At 41.6% G+C, this 21,723-nt stretch overlaps 1 protein-coding gene across 7 annotated transcripts; it reads right to left on the bottom strand.

The window, feature by feature from the left end:
- Positions 1 to 789: 789 nt before the first annotated feature.
- On the bottom strand, positions 790 to 20,078 carry tjp3 (tight junction protein 3). 7 transcript variants are annotated; one of them, XM_038716284.1, is made up of 31 exons: positions 15,822 to 16,132; positions 13,294 to 13,370; positions 13,023 to 13,079; positions 12,399 to 12,523; positions 12,205 to 12,307; positions 11,795 to 12,074; positions 11,578 to 11,681; positions 11,270 to 11,459; positions 11,016 to 11,085; positions 10,648 to 10,745; positions 10,298 to 10,385; positions 8,900 to 9,085; positions 8,685 to 8,785; positions 8,036 to 8,120; positions 7,229 to 7,308; positions 6,838 to 6,934; positions 5,798 to 5,886; positions 5,595 to 5,667; positions 5,410 to 5,483; positions 5,125 to 5,188; positions 4,863 to 5,019; positions 4,236 to 4,344; positions 3,931 to 4,150; positions 3,645 to 3,850; positions 3,461 to 3,556; positions 3,296 to 3,375; positions 2,961 to 3,171; positions 2,667 to 2,767; positions 1,765 to 2,340; positions 1,470 to 1,528; positions 790 to 1,378 (listed from the first exon to the last, which is right to left on the bottom strand). In XM_038716284.1, exons 3-31 carry the CDS (start codon positions 13,068 to 13,070, stop codon positions 1,258 to 1,260), a joined length of 3,891 nt encoding a protein of 1,296 aa, XP_038572212.1. In that variant the 5' UTR covers positions 13,071 to 13,079; positions 13,294 to 13,370; positions 15,822 to 16,132; the 3' UTR covers positions 790 to 1,257. The 7 variants fall into 7 exon arrangements, with proteins under 7 accessions (XP_038572212.1, XP_038572211.1, XP_038572210.1 ...); XM_038716283.1 differs by lacking the exon at positions 15,822 to 16,132 and adding an exon at positions 14,263 to 15,813; XM_038716282.1 differs by lacking the exons at positions 13,294 to 13,370; positions 15,822 to 16,132 and adding an exon at positions 19,914 to 20,078.
- Positions 20,079 to 21,723: the final 1,645 nt, after the last annotated feature.

Here is a 21,723-nt window from a genome sequence, read left to right as displayed (position 1 = left end):
TACGAGCAACTGAACAGGCCTGCCTGAGTAATCAGTGAGTTGAAATTTAAATATCAAACTTTTGTTCTTTGGAAATTCCCAGAAGATGGGGATTTGATGAGGGGAATTCCACACCAATTTATATAATGTTAAAATATTTAAAAGCTCTAAATTACAATACAATAAACAAACAATTAGTATTCAGTAGTTGTTACATTTTGTCATCTGGAGTGGACTAAATAAAAAAACAAGATTAATTTAATTTTCGGCTACTGAAATGTTGAGTGCCAACTGGGGTTTATACTTTTATCTTCTGGGATTCAGGAATGAAATCTGATTAAATGTTCAATGTGACAATAGTGAAATGTGACTGTAGAGGGGGCTGGATTAATTCACTAAGGGGGGGCCTCCAGTGCGAAAATTAATTGTGGGCCCCTTCTCATAATCCCTCCCTTCCCATGGGAGTTTGATTATTTGATTACACACAAATGTATTAAAAGAATATGCAGCATGTGAGCAGAGCAGCAACTGATTTATTAATGAGGTTTTAACACAGGGCTTCTGTACAACACAAGGCCTCAGCATTAAGTATAAGTGCATATTATTTTTTTTAATTCAAATAAACCACAAAATAATTGCTACAGAACCTTCTGTCTTTGAGAGCCCCCGAGCGTCTTTGCCCTTGCTTATCCACCCTTGGAGTGTGATATCAGGTACATTCTGTGTCACACCTTGCTTTAAAATGTCTTTGTCCGACCATTGAAATACAAGTCCTTTCTACTTATGTGAATACAGGCAAAAATGCAATAAAGCCTTTAAAGACATTTATAAGTTTTTGCCGTTTTGTATGATTGAACAAACCCACGTTTGAAATCAGGAAACAGTTTTAATGTAGAAAAAGTTAAAAAGGGCATCCACACATTTAATAAATGTTCTTGCATATTTAAGAGACTCATTTAGTATAATTTCCAATTAAACTATTATTTGTTGATATGTTACATACAATAGCACTAACAAAATGGCAAATCGATCTGTTCAACATGGAGTTACTTAAATAAAGTATGAAAAGAAATCAGGCACTTTAATCCCAACATTCATGTGACAACCTTTCTTTGGGATGTTAAAATGTTTAGTAGTAATCTGTTAAAAAGGTTGTATAACTCTTGAATATCCAATGTCTCACATCTGAACAAGGCCCTTAGCGTAGGCCGACCAACATCTGCAGGCAAAAATCCTCGTTAGATCAGTAGCCTCCAGCTTTAATCCTCGACGCAAACTTTAGAGTTCTGTTGCAGGACCCCATTCAAAGTCCTCCTCCTCGTCCACTTCATCCTCAGAGCTGTCGCTGCCTTGGATCTGTGTGCGTCTGAACTGGACTGCTTGGTGATGGTGTGCGAGCCTGTCAAAGAGCAGAACATAGGGGTTAAGATTAGCACATTGCCTCCGTCTGGCTTTACTCTGAAACACAAAGACAGCAGAAGAAGGCTTACACGATGAACTGAGGGCCCTTCTTTTCCTCAGCTTGTGCCTGTGGCTCTGCAGAGCGAGCCTAGATGAGAGGCACGAGAGACATGGGTTTTAAACAAAGTCCAATCAGTAGTGCAAAAGCCAAATATACAACTAAGTAAACCAGCCAATATTATAACATTTTTTTTTGTCAATTTATTGACTAATTACTTAACTTAATTACTTAACATTCCAGTACACTTGTTAGTTAAAAAAAAAAAAGTAAAGCCTTAAACACAAACACATAATAATTACTCTAAATAAGAGCAGTTTATTTACCTGTTGTAATTTCTCCTCAATAGTAGACAGGCTAGCATGTGGTGGGCTCTCAGGCGGCACCTCGTAAGTATTGTCCACAGAGGGCTGAGTATAGGGATTGGGGGCTACAAAGTCTGGGGGTCCGTCTGACGGAGAGGCGGGTGGAATTACATCAAGGGCACCGAAATCAGAGTCTGTAAAACTGCGCTGAGAGTGGTCCTCCTCTTCATCAGCACTGTGGGGTGGGCTGTAATTCTCCTGGCGGGGTGACCTGGGCTCAGGTACGTGCAACAACGGTGGAACCTCTTTGAGTGAGTACAAGTCGGCGTGAGGCTCCATGGAGTCCATGGTGGGGCTGTCGAGCCCAGAGGCGGGCTCAGATGATCGGGCTAAGGCAGCTCCAGTTAGCCTGGAGCCCCTGGGGGGCTTGGCTGCGTTCTGACCGGGGTAAGCCTCCTCCAGGTCCTCGTTGTCGGTGTAGGCCTCTCCATCGGTGAAGGCCTCTCCATCAGTGTCCTCCAGGTCACTGGCAGCACTGAGGTAGTCGGACTGGTTTTGGTCCAGAGCATCTAAGTCCTGTTCTCCACCACTCTCCAACTAGACAGAAAAATATTTTAGTTAGCCACTGGACAGCAAGAGACATTTAACAAACTGTAAGATAGACAACACAGGCACCAACTCATTAAGCATACAATTACATATTTAAAATGAACTCTAATTTAGCAGCTTTCACTAATTATAAAAAAAAAAACCTCAACCAAGTTGGAACAGTAAATAACTTAAAATAAAATAAAAAAATCATACAATGTACATAGTTTTAAAAATAAAATGCATTAGCAAATGCAAGGTTATGAATGAAATTCTTGAAAGTTGGACCTTTCTGAAGATTTTTCATTAGACTGAAGGAGCCGTGTGTGTCATACCTTGACTTCAGACACCCAGACCGGCTTTGACTGCTGGTGGCGGATCTTATCCTTTAGACTCTCGTACCAAACATTGGAGTTGGGCTGCAGGTCAATACGTGCTGGAGGGAATGTCATGAGGAAAACATAATGTAAAAGTGAAAAGTACATACAATGTAAATTGGTACTAGTTCCAGATGTAGTAATAGTCAGGGTTAAATAGAAAAAGAAAAAAAGAAGCAACCTACTTATCTTTATATAGTCTAATGTACTTTCAGTAATAATATATGCCAGACTTTGCTTGTGGGTCATTACCTGCGAAAAGGTGGCTGCAGTGTTTCCTCAGCTTGAGGGCCTGTGTGTAAAGGCGTCTGGAGCTCTTGTTGGAGTGTGGGCTGTACTTCTGCCTCATGACCTTGACGTCCTTGCGGCTGTGAGGGTCCAAGAACAGGACCATTGGGTGGTACTGGATGTAGCTCAGCCTTTCTACTGCAGTGGGAGTGATGTCCAGAAGAGGGTGCTTGTCCTGAGAAGAAAGAGCAGCAAACACTAGGGCGTGAGGGGGGAGCAACAAAGCAAACAAAACAAGATGTTTGGTGTGACTAAATATCAAATTGTTTCTACTATTGGTTGATGGAAGACTGGCTCACCTTCTCCGCTATTCTCCTCACTGTGTCCAGTTTAATAACTGTGGAGGAGCCGTCTCCTCCTCCACTGCGAGGGACCATGTCTGTCATAATGCAAAAAACAATGTAAACATCAGACCACGAAAATAAGAAACAAGGGAAGAATGTCGTACAAAAGATGAAACTAACCTGCCACTTCATATTCATCAGGCATCTCTCTGGCCAGCTTCTCCATGGCAATGTCATTAAGAGGACCCAGAATGACAATGGGTCGTTTGAAATTAGCTGGAGACAAACAATTCAGGATTATTGACACTCAAGGTCTCGATTCTACATGGCGTCATCTGTGTGTGAGGACGGACAACATGCTGACCTTCTCTGAGCAGGACTCTCTCATAGGCCGGGAATTTGCCCTGAATGGTGAGCTGCAGCAGGTCATCACGAGTCCGACGGACGTTCTTTTCATTCTTTTTGTTCCCTCTGAGCCCCCGTAGTTTCCAGAACTCAGCCCTCTGTCCCGGCACCTGCCTCTCTCCACTCGCCCGCTGTGCCTGCTCTATGCTGGCCAGTGTCTCAGCCCTGCGGGAGATAACAACAGATTGAATAATGGTTCTTGGTGGAACCAGAAAATATAAATCTCTTTCCCATCTCTTACTGACCTGGCCTGGTTGGGGATGGTGCCTTTGTCCATCTCACGCAGGTCGTTCCCCATGCGGGCAACCAGCCAGCTGCCCAGCTTCCCGCGGTGCATCGTGTCCAACACCCTGAACACCTCTCCTCTGGTGAAGCTCAGACCAATGCGGCCTTCTGCCTCGTGGTCAAAGTGGGTGCGGATGTAGAAGTTGTCTGCTAGGTTGGACTTGATGATCTTCTTATAAACTGGAAAGAGGGGAAAAGTTAAGATTCCTGACTGTCAGTAGATACACCCATAATTATCACATGAGCGGTTTAACGATAAACTCACTGTCCATCTTTGTCTGAGTGCAGATTTCAACCCGCTCTCCATTCTTGATGTTCAGGAGGAAGTTGGCTGCCTCCTCTCGTGTGAAATGAGCAAAATCAACTTTATTTACCTGGACAAAATGAGAGACAAGTTTAAAAGGAGGAAGACATTTTTATCTCAAGCCAGATCCAAGCTAGAGGACGTTTACATTTTAAAAAAAGACTGTCAAAAGTCATTAACAGTCGACTTTTGCAGATTAGTCAGCGAGAACTCACTGCATTTACATTCCACATTTCACCATCTTAAATTGCATGATCAAGTTAAATTCTGGCACATTTGATTTAACTTTGCTCTTAAGCGCAAGTGGCAAGGACATCTGATGTGACATCTTAAGCACCACATAATAAATTGTGCTGACTCATGATGACCTGTTATATTTTTTGGTAGACTGATAAAGACTCTCCATAATCTTGAAAATCAGCTGACATGCCAACATAGGGCCTATAGTTGATCTTAAAATAGAATTTCCAGTTCTAGATGTTGAAATAATTATTATCCTCTTCATTACAGTTCATCTTGAGGGAAAAAAAAAAAATAAAAAAATAAAAGGTCAAAGAACTACTGCAAGAAGTACAACCATTATCTCACCTGCATGATCTGGTCTCCCTCTTTCATTCCCTCGTCATACGCAGGGCTGTTCGGCTGAACTCCGCCTACAAATATACCAACATCGTTCCCCCCCACAAGCCTCAGGCCCACGCTGCCGTCCTTCACAAACGACACTGTGTGAAGGTCTGAGCTGTACCTGAGAAAGACAAGAAGAGTGTGAGAAGGAGAATTAGCAATGTGTTCATTTCTGCTGAGATAAATTAACTAGATGCAAATGTTGGTTTTCACACGAATGACTCACCCTGGATTAGCTGATGGGTAAGAATCTGGAGGCAGAGAGTAGAGGGGCTCCTCTGCAGGTTTGGCTAGAAGAGATACGGAAACTTTTGAGACTACTAGTGGTGCAATTCACCAGAGATCAACATCTTGAATGTTAAAAATTTTGTCGGCGCAATTTTACCTACTAAATCACAAAAGAAAAAAAGAAAAAAAAAAAAAGTTTTTTAACATTTGGGATGATTCATTATTCAAACAATTAAACAAATATCAATTAGGTTCTCGGACTAGTTCTAGTCTTGAGCCTTACAGTAGAGCGGTGGGTTGCTCGTCACTGAAATCCCAGACCTGAGGGTGCCAGTTCCATTAGCCGCACGAGGGACACTGTGACGTGGAGAAAACATAACGTAGCAAATTCATACTAGCAAAAGAGTTTTTATGTGAGGATAACACTGATTTGATTTTGATAAAGTGTGTGGCAGCACTCAGCCGTACCCGCGGCGGCTGTCCCCACGCTCAGAGCTCCCAGACCTCCTGAGATGTGAGAGCTGGTCTGACTCGGAGGAATCTGAATGAGGTAAACAGACAACAGGGACTGCGGTCAAGACTAACCTTCTTTGTCTTTCTGATCTACTTTAGATGACAATACAGAGGAGCAGAGGATGAAGAGTGCGTGTGACACAGAAGAGTAGACTGACCATCAGGAGATGGTCTGATGGGTGATGGGACACGACGTGGAGGCTCCTGCTTCACAGCGACTGAAGTGGATCTGACCTCAGGCAGGACTCTGTGAGTAAATCAAATAAATGTAAGGAGCCAAAATATCATTGAACCATTTTGTCACTTTGTGATGAATAAGAAACAAAACAAGCACCAGTGCATCATCTGTCGTTTGCGAGATTGAAAAAATGCTTTTGTGCATGAGCCATTGAACTGAAACATGTGACGTAACCCCTGCAGGAAGTGAGTGAGTGTTTTACAATGAGTGTTAAGCAGAAGAACCAGTTAGACATCCTGTCAGTATCATTTTACACACCTCCACAGTGAAGTGGTAAGCTAAAAGGTGCACTTACATGCCACATTGTGTTCTGCATCTAATACTACAGGAAATGCTTATTACATTTTTTTAAGTTCTAGCTTGTAATAATCTAGTGGTGTACTTTATTCTGTATTTATACCACACTCATTTATATTACTTTTGTCCACAATGATCAGGAGACAGAAATTTGCAATTCAATACGTTGCTTTTCCCGGACACTTGTTTTGTTTTCCCAGGATAACATGTGTCACTGTTGCCTGATAGAGAAAGCTTGACTAACCTGAACTCACTTTGTGATAAAAGTAACAATTTATTCTGTCTAATGTCGACTCTGGAATATGACACATGATATTTAAGACCAATTAGGTAAGATTTTTAGTTGACCATCATCAAATATTTAACAAACTACAGACATATTATGTGAACACCTGCTCAGGTTACTATCAGTAGCCTGCTGGTTTACTGTCAGCTGTGTTGTCTGAGGTTAAATGTAGACCTTTGGACGTACTAAAGAAAGTAAAGTTTAGAGTTTCTGGTTTGTCCCACAGGTCATGTTTATAAAAATAGTGAGTGAAGCAACGTGTTTCTTATTAGCACGTGGGGCTCGACTTGAATCCCAGTAACTTGCTTGTTGAGACAATTATTGCCAACAGAAACCTGACATGTTGCAGACGGTCAACTTCTAACTTAAGATCTCACCTGTATCGACTGTTGGCCGTGTTGTAGTCTGCGCTGTCTGTAGAGTGTCTGCGAGGGGGAGATTCGTAACTAGCCTCCGACTCAGACTCAGAACGAGCTGTGAAGATCGATAAACAAAAGGCTTTCATTATGAAAACAATTTCATACATCAGCACATCATTTTGGAAGTAATTGGCCAGTAGCAAAGACGTGTAGATGACCACATCTTCAAAAACATATTAAGAAATGATCTAAAAGTAGAGAATTTTAACGCCTAAAATGTGCTTTGTATTTTAGCCACAAATGAGGCATAAAACTCATAGAATTCAAACAACAACACACAGATGCTCCCTTCATGACAGTACACAACGCTCGCTGACTCAGTACAAATGCACACATTAAGGACGCACACCTTTCTGTGGCGGATTGCTGGCAGTGACGCTGGCAGTGACGCTCCACGGCGGCGGCTCTACGGCCACTTCTGGCAAGACTCTGCAAGAGAAGAGAGGGAGGTGGGAGTGAGGGAGGAGGAAGACAACAAATCTCAGTTACGTTTGGAGAGGGGGGTAGGGCGTGGCTAATATGATGATTATTGATAAGAGGTTGAGACTGAGATATTGAATATTCACCTTAGTGTTTCTGAGGGAAGCTCTCTCTTTGATGGTTAACTGCTTTGTAACTGATTCAAATTAACCAATCAGTAGTATTAGTTGATCTTGTTACATCATGGTTACTATCAGTTTTTGACATGCTGAATAAAACATGCAGATTTGTAGGAACTGATCAATAAATCGTGGAACTATTCCACACATGTCTGATTGGAATATTGTTACGTCAGTGTTAAGGTGTCCTCTGTTTAATCAACACTTAGCCACATACAGGAGAGGGACATGTTCAGTGAAAGTCACTTTTATTTCATCGGTTAACAACATGTTCACCACAAACACAAGGTACACAGTCGAAAACACAAATCAGGCAAAATCAAAAGGCTACAAAATGAGACATAAGGCACAAAATGAGCAAATCAATAAAGATCACAAGACAGAAAGCTTAATTTTAAGTTTTTTAAAAAGTAAATAAAAAAACAAACATGTGATTAGCTAATGTTAATAACGGAGAGGAGCGCACAGTCTGCTCAGTGTCCCAGTCCGTGACGTCTGGTTGGGTTTCGTACAGGGGGTGGGGGGTGGGGTTGGGGTTGGGCGGCCTTCATCTGTACCTGTATCTGCTGAGGGAGTCCTGACTGTAAGTGGTGCTCTGCCTCTGAGGAGGCGCCAAGCTGCCGTCCGACTCGGACTCAGAGTCTGAAAACAGAAAACATTGCAGATTAAAGCAGCAACACATATTGCTTTTACTGTGTTGCAGAGTCTCTTCTTTCTTGTGATATCATTTATTACATCATCATACTTGGTGTTTTATAATTAAAACATCTCTTCAAATCAAAACATGTGATTGAGTTGAACTAGCCCTTTAATGTGTTAGCATAAATAACTACAACTATAGCCAGACAACAGCCAGCTCCTTGCCTCTACACTGCCTGTTACATGCGTGTCACCACGTCTGGATTGACAAAAATGTAAATCCTTCTTCAATCTATTTTATAAAAACACTGACAAACAGATAGGGCAGTGTTTCCCCATTTTAAAAACATAGTGGATCATTTCCACCATGTTATAAAATGCTGCACGGAGCACCTTTCATGCTGGCTGCTCTGGCCTGGCCTTAGTTTTATTCCACTGTTGATCCCTGTTCAGCAGCAGATATTCAAAGATTAAGCAAATATTGTCAAAAGGTTGTCAACAAAGTTCAGGATGTATGCCATCACAAGGAAGGGGTGGGGGTGTGGGTATGTGTGTGTGTACACTGACCTTGGGATGGGACTCTGACAGGAGAGTTGACCCTCCTTGGTGGATCCTGGCGAACAGTGATGGGGGAGCCTCTCAGTGTGTGGGGCACATCAGGAAGAACTCTGGGGAGAGAACGGTGAGGAGAAAAAGTTGGAAAATGTCTGGTGGAAAAAAAAAGATTTAATTTCACTGGTTCTCCAATTCAAGCTTGGAGTTGAATCAAGCTTTGCCCTTACTTGTATCTGCCGTCTTGGCGAGGGCTCTCTCTGCGCGGTGGAGGGGAAGCGCTGCGGTCAGAGTCCGACTCTGACACCGGCTTACGAGGCCGTGAGGTGGCGGAGGTGGTGGGGCGGGAGGTGCTCCAGTTTTGGACCATAGGAGAGGATCGGGGGTCGGGGAGGGTAGACACACCAGACAGAGTTCTGGGGAAAGAGCAAATCAAAAATCTTTTTCTTAGCACCTTATTTGACATTTGTTGTGTTTACATGCACTACAGCAATACTGGGGGCTTTCAACCATATTGTTTTTAAATGACCTATTAACACAAATCCAGGTTATTTTAACTGAGTTAAGGGATTAAGAAAAAACCCAATAATCATTGCTAGATTACTGCTGCAGAAACACCATTTCTTGGACACTTTTCATTTCTAAACATGATTTTACATGAGTGCACAACTTCAGACAGGGAAAGTATCAACTGACAGCAAAGGAATGAAAGGAACGATAACTACTCCAACCAGTACATTCCTCTTCCACCCAATCTAAAATAAAGTTGTTGAAAGACTAAAGGTGAAAGTGAAAGAAGTCAAAATGTTTCCACTGCTGAACAGATTACAGTAAGATGCAAATGTAAATGTACAGTGAGAAATAATTGCGTGCCTTCTCCTGATCTATGTCTTCTTTACATGTAAATATTTAAGAATTGTGGTAAAACAAAAAAAGTCTGCTTGTGATTGTTTTAGGAGTGCTTACACGCTCCCAAAATGGCTGTAAAAATGTTTCTTTTGCTACCCATGATGATGTTGGCAGAAAGAACAGTAAGGATTCTAACTACGGATGCATATACATCAGGCTGATAAATTATCAGTCAGTTGATAATGGAAAAAATTTATATTATATATTATTCCGAAAATGAAATTATAACCAATAAATAGAGTCAATTATACAAAGCCAACATTGCTTTTGTTGACTGCACCAAAGTAATGTGTTAAAAATTTCATCAGTGCATTTAATTTATTTTGAATTCTCATGCAAAATGTTTCACAGGCCTCATGTTTATGAAAGCCAAAGCATGTTTGAAGATTTTTTTTATGTATTTTACTAGAAAGAAAAATAAATGAACATTTGAAAAGTCAGTGGGGAATGTTAAATCATCCATCCATTTGTTTCTTACCCTCAGGTGTGTATAAACTAAACAAATCAAAAAAAGTCAATAAAAGTGAAATTATCAAAGTTATCTTATGGGCCATGAGAAGCAGGTAATTATCGTCTATTTCTGGAAAGAATGCCATATCGTGAATCCCCTATATCAAATCTTCAAAACAATCACAAACATTGAAAATGATCCTTCGTTCTTCATTTATTTTGATTTTCATTACCAATAATTTCTCAACACATCTTAAAAATGAACTGACTTGTATTTGCTGGAAGGATCCCTGTCCGGACTGCTTCGCCTGACAGGAGGAGGAGAGGCACTGTGGTCTGACTCCGACTCAGACGGAGCTGAAGAAACAACAGCAACAGTCACAAACATCATTATTGTCTCCTCTTTTTTGTCTCACTGTGTAATTTTATCTACGTCTTTTGGATTTCAACTGAATTCCAGCAGCTACAGAAACATTAAAACTCTGCTAATTCAGAATTAAGGTTCAGCTTATACAACTTAATAATCACACTGTGTTAATATTTCTAAAAAACCACCATGTGAGCAACAACTTATGTGTACTGCAGCTCTTGTAAAAGAGAGTGACTCGGCGGGTCTGACCTCTGCGAGGGGCGTAGGTTTTTGCAGGAGGCCGAGACAAGGTGGAGCGCACTGGTGATGAATCCCGAGACTTGGCCGGAGGAGGGTCAGCTCTCATTCTGGGTTTAAAAAAAAAGAATGAAAGAAAAAAAAAAAAAGATCAAAAGGAATTCCTCAGTGCCTTTATTCTTTAAACAGGAGAAAGGAGCAACTTTTGAAATGAAACTAGCATGTCAGTGGTGAGACAAGTTTTGGGTAATGGCAGACTTAGCTAATCCCCACCCAAGAAATAACAGTATAAGAAAATACACTGAACTACTGTGAGATTACAAACACTACTTCTCCTTAATAGTAATTAGTTTTGGTGGCGGGGTAGGTGTAATATGTACCTGCGTGTCCGTTTCTCTCTGGTGGGTTGACGAGACGTTCTGTGAGTGGGAATGTCAATGTCTGAAATGTCTGAGGGGAAACATAAAAACAACTTCAATCAGTGAGGAAATTCTGCAAAGACTGACACAAAAGCAAATTCTCCATTTATTTTTCTTACACGCTTTAGTTCAGGGCTGCTTGTACTCTCACCTAAGCCCACCATGCTCACATTCAACCCCACTCCCTCCCTGCCCTCTCCATCTCCATCCCTCACCCTCCAGTTCAGAGCTGCTGTCTTGGCGGTGGTCGTCCTCGCTGTTGGGGGCGCTGTCCTCCACCTCTGGGATGCTGACCAGGAACTTGCGGTTGTCCCTGAGGACAGTCATGGTCAGTTTGCCCCTGCTCTTCTCCACCAGGTGCTTGGTCTCCAGCAGGGAGAGATTCTCTGTCGTCATGCCATTGATCTTATCGAAGGAGACAAATCATTTAATGTGAAAATAAAGTTTAAAAACAAAAAATATCCAAAAACGTACAGTAATCTGTTGTGCTACATTTTGCAGGAGTCTAAATGTTCATTTTCACCTTGAGAATGAGGTCTCCCTCCTGCAGCGTTCCTTCCTTTGCAGCCAGGCCTGTTTCAGTCATGTGCTTGATGAAGATCTGACTGCCAAGCTTCAATCCATACTCTGCAGACAGAGTAAGAGAACAGGAATCCAATCAGAACTCAGCAATCTCCCCATGAGTACTTCAGGGCAAACAAATTTCAAATTTCAAATTTCCCTCGTTCCACAAATCTTACCATCTGTGATTTTCTTTTTAATTAGGGTAGTTTTGATGGGTTTTTCCGCAACGTCCTGACGTGGCAGCTTCTTGTACCCCGTCGACATCAGCGGTAGCGTGTTTCCATACCCGTTACCTTCGGGCGTAGAACGGTAGCGGTTGCTATCTCGGTTGTCGCTGCCGTCAGAGTAGCGTCGCATTAGCCTGGGAGGGTCCTGGTCCAGCAGGTTGGATTGGGAGGCTGCCCGAGACGGTCTGGAGGTTGCTGGGATCTGTATCTTGCGAGGGCGTTTTATTGTCTTGGGGTGGGGGTGGGTGGGGGGGTTATGGGACAGAGCACACCAGAGATTTAGAGACACGACTGAGCAGAAATACATCCTAGATTAGAAGGAATTTAGGGGTTCTGTTTGGCGCTTCCTCCATACTCACTACATTCGCAGTTTTGCCACATGACTTGAGGGTCTGAATGGTGTAGTTAGAGTAAACATTCTCCATAGACACGCCATTGACCATGACAATTTGGTCTTTGGTGCTGCAGAGCACAAGCAAACATCAGATCATGTGGTGTTGTTTTTTTAATGAAAACAGTCAAGTCTTAAACAATTCAAGGGTAGTAAACTTACAACAGTCGTCCCATGGCTGGTCCATTTGGCAGCACATCGGACACCACCACAGTTGTGTCCCCAGTGTCTGGGTGAGGCTTGTCCTTGCCTCCTGATATGGCAAAGCCAAACCCCAGTTTGGAATCCTGCCATTTGAGAGAAAAGAAAAGAAAAAGGTTTTTAGTCGGACAGAAAATGACAGCAAATACATGAAAGACGAGCATAAATGAAGAGAAAGAATGCAGGACATTTAGTGTGAGTGTGTGTGTGAGAGATACAGTAGAGAGATAGAGGGACAAAGAGCACATTCCAGCGGCGCTGAGTCTGAGGCAGGATAGTAAAGAGGCAGCTGGTGCTGTGGGGTGCAGCAGGGTGTGTCGCCATGAATTCCTGCTGGAGTCCGTGCTGTGAAACTGAGAGGTATGAAGCGCAGGTCCAGCTCAACCCCCGCAAGCCCTTCAACAATACCCGCGGACACAATGCTGAAACAGCCTCTGTGCCATACTTCGAGGCTCAACTTTCACTTCTATGTATTTGTGCAGCCACTGAGCACAGACCAAACACCATTTCTGCACCAATGCTAAAGTGCTCTGCACTTCAAGTTTACTTTAGTTTGATTATACAGTTATTTCATAAACAACTTACTTTGTTTAGTGTTATTGTATGTTGCTCCCATATTGTTAGCTCCTCCATACCTGGTTTCTGGAAGGGGGAAAAAAAACAAACAACAAATGATGAGAATGAATGTATGCTCTAGCAAATGATTAATTTAACTTATTTGTATACACTCACAATGTGATAATAAAGTCATAAATAATTAATCCATATACATAATCCGGGTCATTACAGGGTGGACAGTTGAGGCTGTGCCGAGCAGTAAGTGTGTACGAGTCAAATGATCTCAGCATGCTCTCACCTGTCTGAATCCTGCCTGACCGGTATGGAGGAGGGGCTCCCTGTTATGTGTGTGTGAGCTCTTAACTTCCTGCAGTGCTGCCAATATATAACACCAGGAGCTTGTTCAGTAAGTGTAAACACAAAAACACTGCATAAAGACAAACAGGGCTGGCGCTGCAACGGACTGTAATTTTCAGGGTTGATTAACCTCACAATATTTTTCTCGATTAACAGTTTGTCCTATAAAATGTCAGAAATGTCTTATTTCCACACAGCTGTCAGCCCAAACCCACAAAATATTCACAGATATCACTTTCTGACATTTGGGAACCTCAAACCAGCATGTTAAAAAAAAACAAAAAAAACACCACAATTATTTGATAATGTTAAGAGTTCCAGTTTCATTTTCTGTCGATTTACTAATCAATCAACCAACCAATTGTGGCAGCTCTAGAGAAATGTATTTTCCCTCTTGACATTGAGCCTGCTCTAGATGGCACGTTTCTATGTTTGACTCTCTGTAAACAGAAAAATAGCTCAGCCCCGGAGCCTGGTGATGAAATAGTAGAGCATTTGTAGACAGTCAAGTACTCAGTTCTGTGCTTGGTTTGAAGATTGTGAACATTTTCAAAACCACCAGGATATTTCTTCAAAGACCCTTTGGTCACCTAGTTAGTGGATACGGCATCTAGGAGCAATATGGAAACGGGTCATTCACACCCTCAAGTCACATGAGAACTGAGCGTTTCAGCAAACCCGCAGTTTCCCGGGAGTTTGTTCAGATATATGGTGCAGAAAAACTGAACGCTCTCCATGTTTACTTTTGACTCTCTGGACAGTAACCAGACCTGTCCCCGATGACCTGCGAGGTCTGGATGGTTCATAACATAGCAGAAGATCAGAAATGTATTTTGGCCATAAACCGTTCAATGCTCTATAAACCAACAGCAGTATTTTAGAACCACAGACAAGAAGCCAGTGTAAAGACCTCAGGACTGGAGTGATCCACTTTTTTGGTCTTAGGGAGGACTCGAGCAGCAGCATTCTGAATCAGCTGCAGTTGCTTGATCGATTTATTTTAGAGAGACCTGTAAAGACACTGTTACAGTACTGAACATAAATGCATAGACAAGTTTCAATTATACCAAGACTGAAATTCTGCCAGTGTTTGTGTTTACGTGGATGTCATTGAAGACCTTATCAAGAGCAGTCTCAGTGCTGCGGGGTGGTCGAAACCCTGACTGGAAAACATCAAAACAGTCATTATCACAGAACGAAGAAGAGAGGAAGATAGATGCAGAGTTATAGTGAAAACGGTTGAAGCCAGATACTGTAGTCAGAGACATACTGTAAGTGATAGAAACGGCTTGGAGTTTGTTCAAACACCAGGGTAGAAAATGCAGGTCGCACAACGAGTACAAAGCACTGGCATGCATTAACACTGAAACACAGGTGACATTTACAACTTTAAGGAAAGAACAAACACCTGCCACTTATCCAATGTACTGTCATCTAAAAAGAAAACATGAATTAATTGAACCTGCAAGGATACAGTATTTTAATCAAGTTGAACTAAAAACAGAAAGAAAAAAAACCCACACTAATCATTAACAGGTAGAAATCTCACAAGAGCACCACAAAAATGTTAAACTTGCTGTTGGAGGTAACCAAGCACACAGGTGTACCGTGTGTGACCTGTGACAAGTAGAGCATTTGTTTGACCGAGTTAATCATAAACCTGAGGAGGGGGGAGGGGAGACACAGCAACTGACCTGATGACTCAAATACAAGCTGGCTGCATGCCAAGCTAGTGTTTTACAGAAACCAGAAGGCGTTAACCTGTTTGATCTGTAATTTCACTGCAGTTAGCTTACCAGAACAAAAAAGTCAAATAAGGATATTTAGAGGTATAAGGTATTGGAGGTTTTGACTGAATCTAATGATGAACAAAGAGCAAACACGATTGTGAAACAACTTCATGAGAAAACTGGAGAGGGCAACTTTGTCAACATACTGTTGCAACACTGAAGTGCTAAGCAGACCTATATTCAAACAGGTGCTGAATCACAGCACACTGGTGATACAATTGGTTAAACTTTAACTCTGGGTGTAGCACATGACGATAATGTCAACGCTGAACAGAAAATCCAAAAGTCAGGATTGACACATATTCAATCTTCATCCACCACTGAAGCTAAAGAAACAAAATATGCATCCTCAGGACTCTGCAATGCCTGTCGCCACTGAAAATCATCTCATGAATCAGTCATAAGCTTAGTCCCCTACCTATATAAATGCGCTGCAAAAGGTCATAAAAATCTGATGTTTATTCAATTAAATTCAGCCAAAAAAGCAAGAAAGGTCAAGACAAGGATGACAGTCCTTTACAGTCTACTGATGTGAGCCTGCAGTCCTTCTAAAGAACATTTAGCTGGGGGCTCGTTCAGTAATCATTTATTTCCTTCGTTGATTTTTAACAGGCATGTTTTAGGTACTTTCAGGCAGTGGTATACTGTTAATGCTTAGTTTTCCTCCCTCTCCACTTACCACGTGGTCTTTAAACCTTACTTCCATTTCCCACTGGGATTTCTGAGCGTAACAAAACACCTGTGGCCTCTGGCGGTCAATGAACAGCCAGCTCTTTATGTTCCATATGGCAGCACCAAAAAGCAAAACAATCACAGATCCCACAGTTATCCAAGTTACGTCCTCGTCAGATTGCAAGGATGTTGGAAACCAGATCCTCCTGCTGAAATTATTTGAAATCTGTCCAGCTGTGGTGTTTCTCTCTCTCAGTGGGGAGAGAAGAAAAAAATCATCTAGGATAGATCTCACCTGCAGCGCTCCTCCCCCACCCAGCCTTTGCCCTCTCCCACAATCACTAGTGCCCTTCAACAAGCATGGATCTAAAGGTGGAGCTGCACTGCCTTACACAAACCCCCCTCAGAAGAGCAAAGTCTCTTAAACGCGAGTAGCACTGTGATCACAGTGGTCTGCTGTCCTGCATCCGTCTAAAGTGATGAATTTTAGCCAATTCCAGATGCTACAAACATGACTTTCTGAAATTAAAGGGTAAAAATAAAATTCTAAGTTGGAAGTTTTGAAGTAAGAAAACCATTTTTTTTTTTTTTTATACATAAAGTTACTGCCACTGCTTACTCCAAACCTCAACTGAAATGCAAAACTCATCATGTATTATGCAAACTTTTATACACATTTCCATGTAATTCAAAGGCAATGTGTGCAAATAATATTTTCACACTCCATTAATGTTTTTTTTCTAATTAATTTGGTAATAATTTACTTGATAAATGTCAAAATTGTAATTGCAAGTTATCTTTTATCTTAATTTAGCCAAACCCCTACAGCACTTGAAGTCAGACTGATAGACCACTGGATTTTATTATGTGATGTTGAGGCTTAATTTTATAATAATATGAAATGAATAATCACATTACAATACGGACTAAAATGAAAAGTAATGCTCTATGGGCTTAACTAGACCTTGGGCAAAAAACATACACAGGATCTGTGGGGTTGACGAATTTCACTGCTGCTGTAACTATAAAAGAGTAACTACAAACTGCTCTAGTGCGATACAAATAAATGAAGACACACAAACATGGACTATAGCAGCACAGACAGAGGACGCTAGTATTAAGAGGTTGGACAGAATACAGCTTGTTGCTACAGTACAATCCATCCACTTACAGGCACCACCAGCAGTGGTGGAGGCGGCTCCGGAGGCACAGAGCCAAAGTGCTTCAGTAGTTTCATTCGTTGAGTCACATTCATGATAACGGTGTGTTGTGGTCTTTTGTTTAAAAAAAAAAAAAAAGAAAAGAAAAGAAAAAAACCCTGCTGACTAACTCAGTCACTTTGGTCTCGCTGATAACAACGCATACAAAACTCCAGAGGGGTCGGTGCAGGGCAGTAAATGTAGTCTGTATCTTAGCCACAAACAGTCACTGAGGCAGGTCCCCAAAATACAATCAATCCACAGAAAGAGGCCACAGCCAGAGGACAAATCGACATTCCTGTGCTTCAAACAGATAGGTCATGTGTCCATCCCTCAAGAGTAATGATCTCTATCGTCAATTACATCCTTCCTGACGGGTTCATAAAGTCAAATAGGTCCACTTGCTCCCACTGTCAGAGGTTTGTGTGCGTCTTGGTTAACTTGTACTCTTTCCCACAGGGCAGCAGCAGGTCCCAGGCTGCCGGCTGAGTTTCTGCTCGGTGCTATGGTTACGTCGGGGGAATGAGAGCACTGGGCTGTAAATAATTGACGGTGTGTTTGCTACACTGTAGGTCTGCCTGCCCCGAGTAAAGTTTCCTGGGTTCCTCCACATACCCTGCTGTGTTTGGGGATCAGGAAATGGCACTCTGGCAACACAGAGCTTCGATGGCATCTCTCCTTCGTGGTAAACAGTTATGCACTCCCTAAAGGCTGGCTGTGCTGCAATCTTTTTCTGTTTGACTCCGGCTATCAGTGCCCTGCAATGTCAAGGCTACAGTGACCTGTTTAGGAAGCGGAAGCACAAAGGGGAGGAGCAGTACCTAAAGGGTGTACAGAAAGCGATTACAGTACTAAACTAAGCTTATAAAATACTAAACCAGAGAATGTTCACAGCAGATTGGTGGCTGGATTACACAAATTTACCAGTTTGAAAGTACATGGTAGCTCAATCACAGATGCAAGATCGCTGGCTTGGGTTCAGCCCGCTGGAGCAGCTGGCATCTGGTCAGCCAGGGCACCAGTGCTGAATATTTAATAGGTATGAGGACAACAGCAAAAAACACTACAGTTACTAAAACAAACACGCTAAGGTGTGCCCCGTCTAGCAGGTTAATAATCACTTATTCATGAGTCAGGACTTCAGTCTTTCAGCAGTCACCTCAGAGGCTGCGTTTCTTTCATTTTAAGCTAAGGCCACTCCTCTTGGCCGAACCAACAAGCGAACTACCAACTCCAGAGTACCTTGTCGTAGCACTCTTTAGCAAAGAGCTAAGCTTCACTATCAACACAGAGGCCTACTTTTTGTGAGTCTCATAGCTGGAATTCTTCAACAGCGTGTCATGCAAAGAAGGTACTCTAATAAATATGAATGACTGCGACAGACATAAAGCCTTGAATGGACTTGAACATATAGTGGTTCGTGGTTTACAAAGAATTGCAAAGCTTTCCTGTGTTAGGATGGAGATTTGAAAGACAAATACTCCAGAGGTTTACACAGCTCGCAGAGTGGCTGTAGTTACACAGGCCAGGGCTTTGTAGACTTCACTCACAGTGGAGTACTGTCATGTACTGTCAACAGTGTTTAAGTCCTGCACACACCCACTTTATAGCTACCTGGACATCCCATACACATGTCTTCACTTGGTGTATGTGGAAGCACACGCGCAAAAACACTAAGGAAAACTCATTCATAGATGCACTTTGATCCACTCTAATAATTCAGAATCAATGCAAAAAAAAGCTTCTTTATCATAATGTCGTAAAAAGAACTTCATGAATAACACTTTAAACAATAAACAGAACAAATGCTATTTCATGCTTGGTGTTGTTTCAGATTGAACCAATTAGACTATGACAAGTGCCCCATGTGTAACGTAAAGCTACCTGGAGGGTAATGGAGAGGGTTGTTCACAGTCTCTAGCATATAACCTCTGTCTAACAGTAACAAATAACAATAGAAATAAATTAATCTGAATTAATCATAATTAATTTGATTATGCATATTTGTTGGACAGCATCAGTGTGAGGAGGTGCTTTGATTTGCTCGGGACAGAATTGTTAATGTCCATATCACCCACACAAACACACTGCTCTCTTCAAGGAGGTCTGACTGCAACAATGCAGATGATGGTTCCTGACAGAAACCTATGATCATGAATGCTTCAATACATTCAGGATTTAAGTGAAAGAAAAAAAAAGAAGAAAAACAACAAACAGACTTAACTAGAGCCAAAAAGCTGGGACTCAAATTTCTCATGTCACAGGGAACTTTCCAGGACAGCAAGCTTTTACCGTTTCAATGCATTGGGTCATCCTTTAAAAATCAAACAGCCTTATCAGTATATACACCGATTGGGGTCAAGGGAAAGGGAAGACGCAGCTGTTTGGGAATGCAGAGCCGAAACTATTGTGAAACTCTCTGGCAGGCAGGTAGAAACTTGTGTGTGTGGCAGAACCAGTAAGGTGAGGATGAGGAAAGTGGGCATTGCAAGTGACAGTCACACACATACACACACAAATGAGAAGACACACCAATGCCATAAACAGCTGAGTAATCCAATCAAATACCCTGTAAATGCAGTAAACCACAGCATGACAACAACCACAGCTGACATTTAGACTTGTGTTTGCCCACAGCCAAATCCTGATGAAGGAATAATGAATGAAGCTATTAGGCATTCAGTCCTGTAAATAAACTGTGGGCCTGTAAATGCTGAAAAGCTCCGTGGCTAACTGCTTAATCTTCTTGAGGTGACGTCTAATTTACACTAAATTACTCTTAAATTACTTTGATAAAAAGGTCTCACTTGTTCAAAATGTTCTCTCTTCGACTCCCCCCCCCCCCCCCCATACTCCACCTGTATACCAGGAAACGTTTGACAGCAGTGACGCTAACGTACCTGTGACTGGCTCTTCGTGTGTCCGTCACTCTCAGACGAGTACTCCCAAGTAGCCTAAACAAAAATCTCTTTAAAGTCTCACTTGTTGGCGTTGACTGTTCCAGTAATTAGACAACTGTCTCATCTTCTGTCTCAACTGTTTAAATCTTCCGGAACACACAGGTGCGGAGGCGTGGCGTTGACGGCCTCAACGTGCAGGTGAGTTTCACGACGTCATCACGAAAGTGTTGCGTCACCAACAGGAAGTCGGTCCCCCTTGTAAATAAGTTCTCCTCCCAGTTTTGGTTGCCACAAGAGGCATGTTTCACTTCAGTAATTTTAATTCAACACAAATGAGTAATTGACTTGATGGCACAACATATGTCTTTATTTAAAAAAGACAGTGGGGGACGAAGTACACAAATCCTGTATAGAACAGATACCCTTGCTAAATATTATTCCACTAAAGTCTTCAATCAAAATTTCTATTTGAGTCCAAATACAAAAGTACCTGCTTTTAAAAACACTTAAGCATAAAAAGTAAAAAGTACAATTGGTATTGTTTTGTTTGCCAGTGTTGTTGACATGACAGAATTGGCAGAATTTTATTGACAGGTGCCACTAAAACTTCTGTCAATCAACTAATCGTTTCAGCTGTAGGGGAGACCGGGTATGGTTGTTACATGGCGAGAGTTGTAACAACACCAATTCCACCAATAAGAGATAAGATAGGAGTTATGTGATCATTTCAGTATCCGATCCGGATCCGACTGTGAGTCTGATTAAGAATATACACACATTGACACACATAGACACACTTCTTTTTTGTTAGATCTAAGGATGTACAAAGATGTTCTTTAATTAAGTACATTGTAGTAGTATTTATTAAGTATACTGTTAATAAGTTTATTCTATAGATAAATTTACATACACATACTGTACATGTGCGCGAGTCATCAGACAGTGAAACATTGTTCTTTTATTTCACTACCTGTTTTTGAAGCATATCATATGGTGTGGCATCTATTTTTGCTGATGTCAAACACAATGTGTTTGACATCAGCTCACAAGGTCTGTGATATTCTTGTAGAGGATTGAATTAATTGATGCCATTTGCAGTGAACAAATGTGGGTACTTTGTATAAAAGATTGAGAACTCTAGCTACAAAATTCAGTGAGTTATAGTTGCTGAAGCAAAAAGTGTTAAAACCATACCCGGTCTCCACTTCTTGTATAAACTGTTGTGTAGTTTAATTTATAACAAAACGTCAGTTTTTAAAAAAAAAACCCTCTTCATATGTTTTGTATGTAAAAATCTTAATTTTTAAAGTAACCAATAACTGAAGCTGTCAGATAGTGAAGTTTAAAGTACAATATTTCCCTCTGAAATATAGTGGAGTAGAAGTAGAAAGTGGCATGAAAAGAAAATACTCAAGTAAAGTACAAATACCTCTAATTTGTTCTTAGGTACTTACTGTCCACCACTGAAAAAGACAACTAAAAAGGGCTGCCAAAACTTTATTAATGATACTGTAAAACTGATTTATGTAGAAAGTCCACTAAATGTGTTTGTCATGACAAGTTCAAAGTGAACATGTTTTTCAGACTGACTTTTGTCTCTATGGCAAGACATATTAATAACAGTCCTCTAAGAAGGGCCCCCGGGTCTGTATCCTGTAGGCGTGCTCAGTAATTCATCCATGGCTGTGTGACATTCATCAAATGCTCATGTTTCATGTGACACTGCCCTACATCAGAAACTAGTTATGTCCATATTGTTTGTTGTTGGCTGCTGAGTTCAGATGTTTTTAGAGTTACAGTTCAACCTCCG

The sequence above is a fragment of the Micropterus salmoides genome, unplaced genomic scaffold (assembly GCF_014851395.1).
Source record: "Micropterus salmoides isolate LMB-PRFRI ecotype aquatic unplaced genomic scaffold, ASM1485139v1 Ms_hic_scaffold_13, whole genome shotgun sequence".
Taxonomy (NCBI): domain Eukaryota; kingdom Metazoa; phylum Chordata; class Actinopteri; order Centrarchiformes; family Centrarchidae; genus Micropterus; species Micropterus salmoides.
Note: the sequence above shows the minus strand (reverse complement) of the source record. Positions and strands in the feature narration are given on the sequence as shown.

Coding starts and splice junctions, on each gene's coding strand:
- tjp3 (XM_038716280.1), bottom strand. CDS start 17,069: ATGAATGTGACTCAACGAATGAAACTACTGAAGCACTTTGGCTCTGTG. Junction 8,121..8,684: donor TGTCAGAGTCCCATCCCAAG/GTCAGTGTACAC, acceptor TTCTGTTTTCAG/ACTCTGAGTCCGAGTCGGAC. Junction 1,529..1,764: donor TTGAGGAGAAATTACAACAG/GTAAATAAACTG, acceptor CCTCTCATCTAG/GCTCGCTCTGCAGAGCCACA.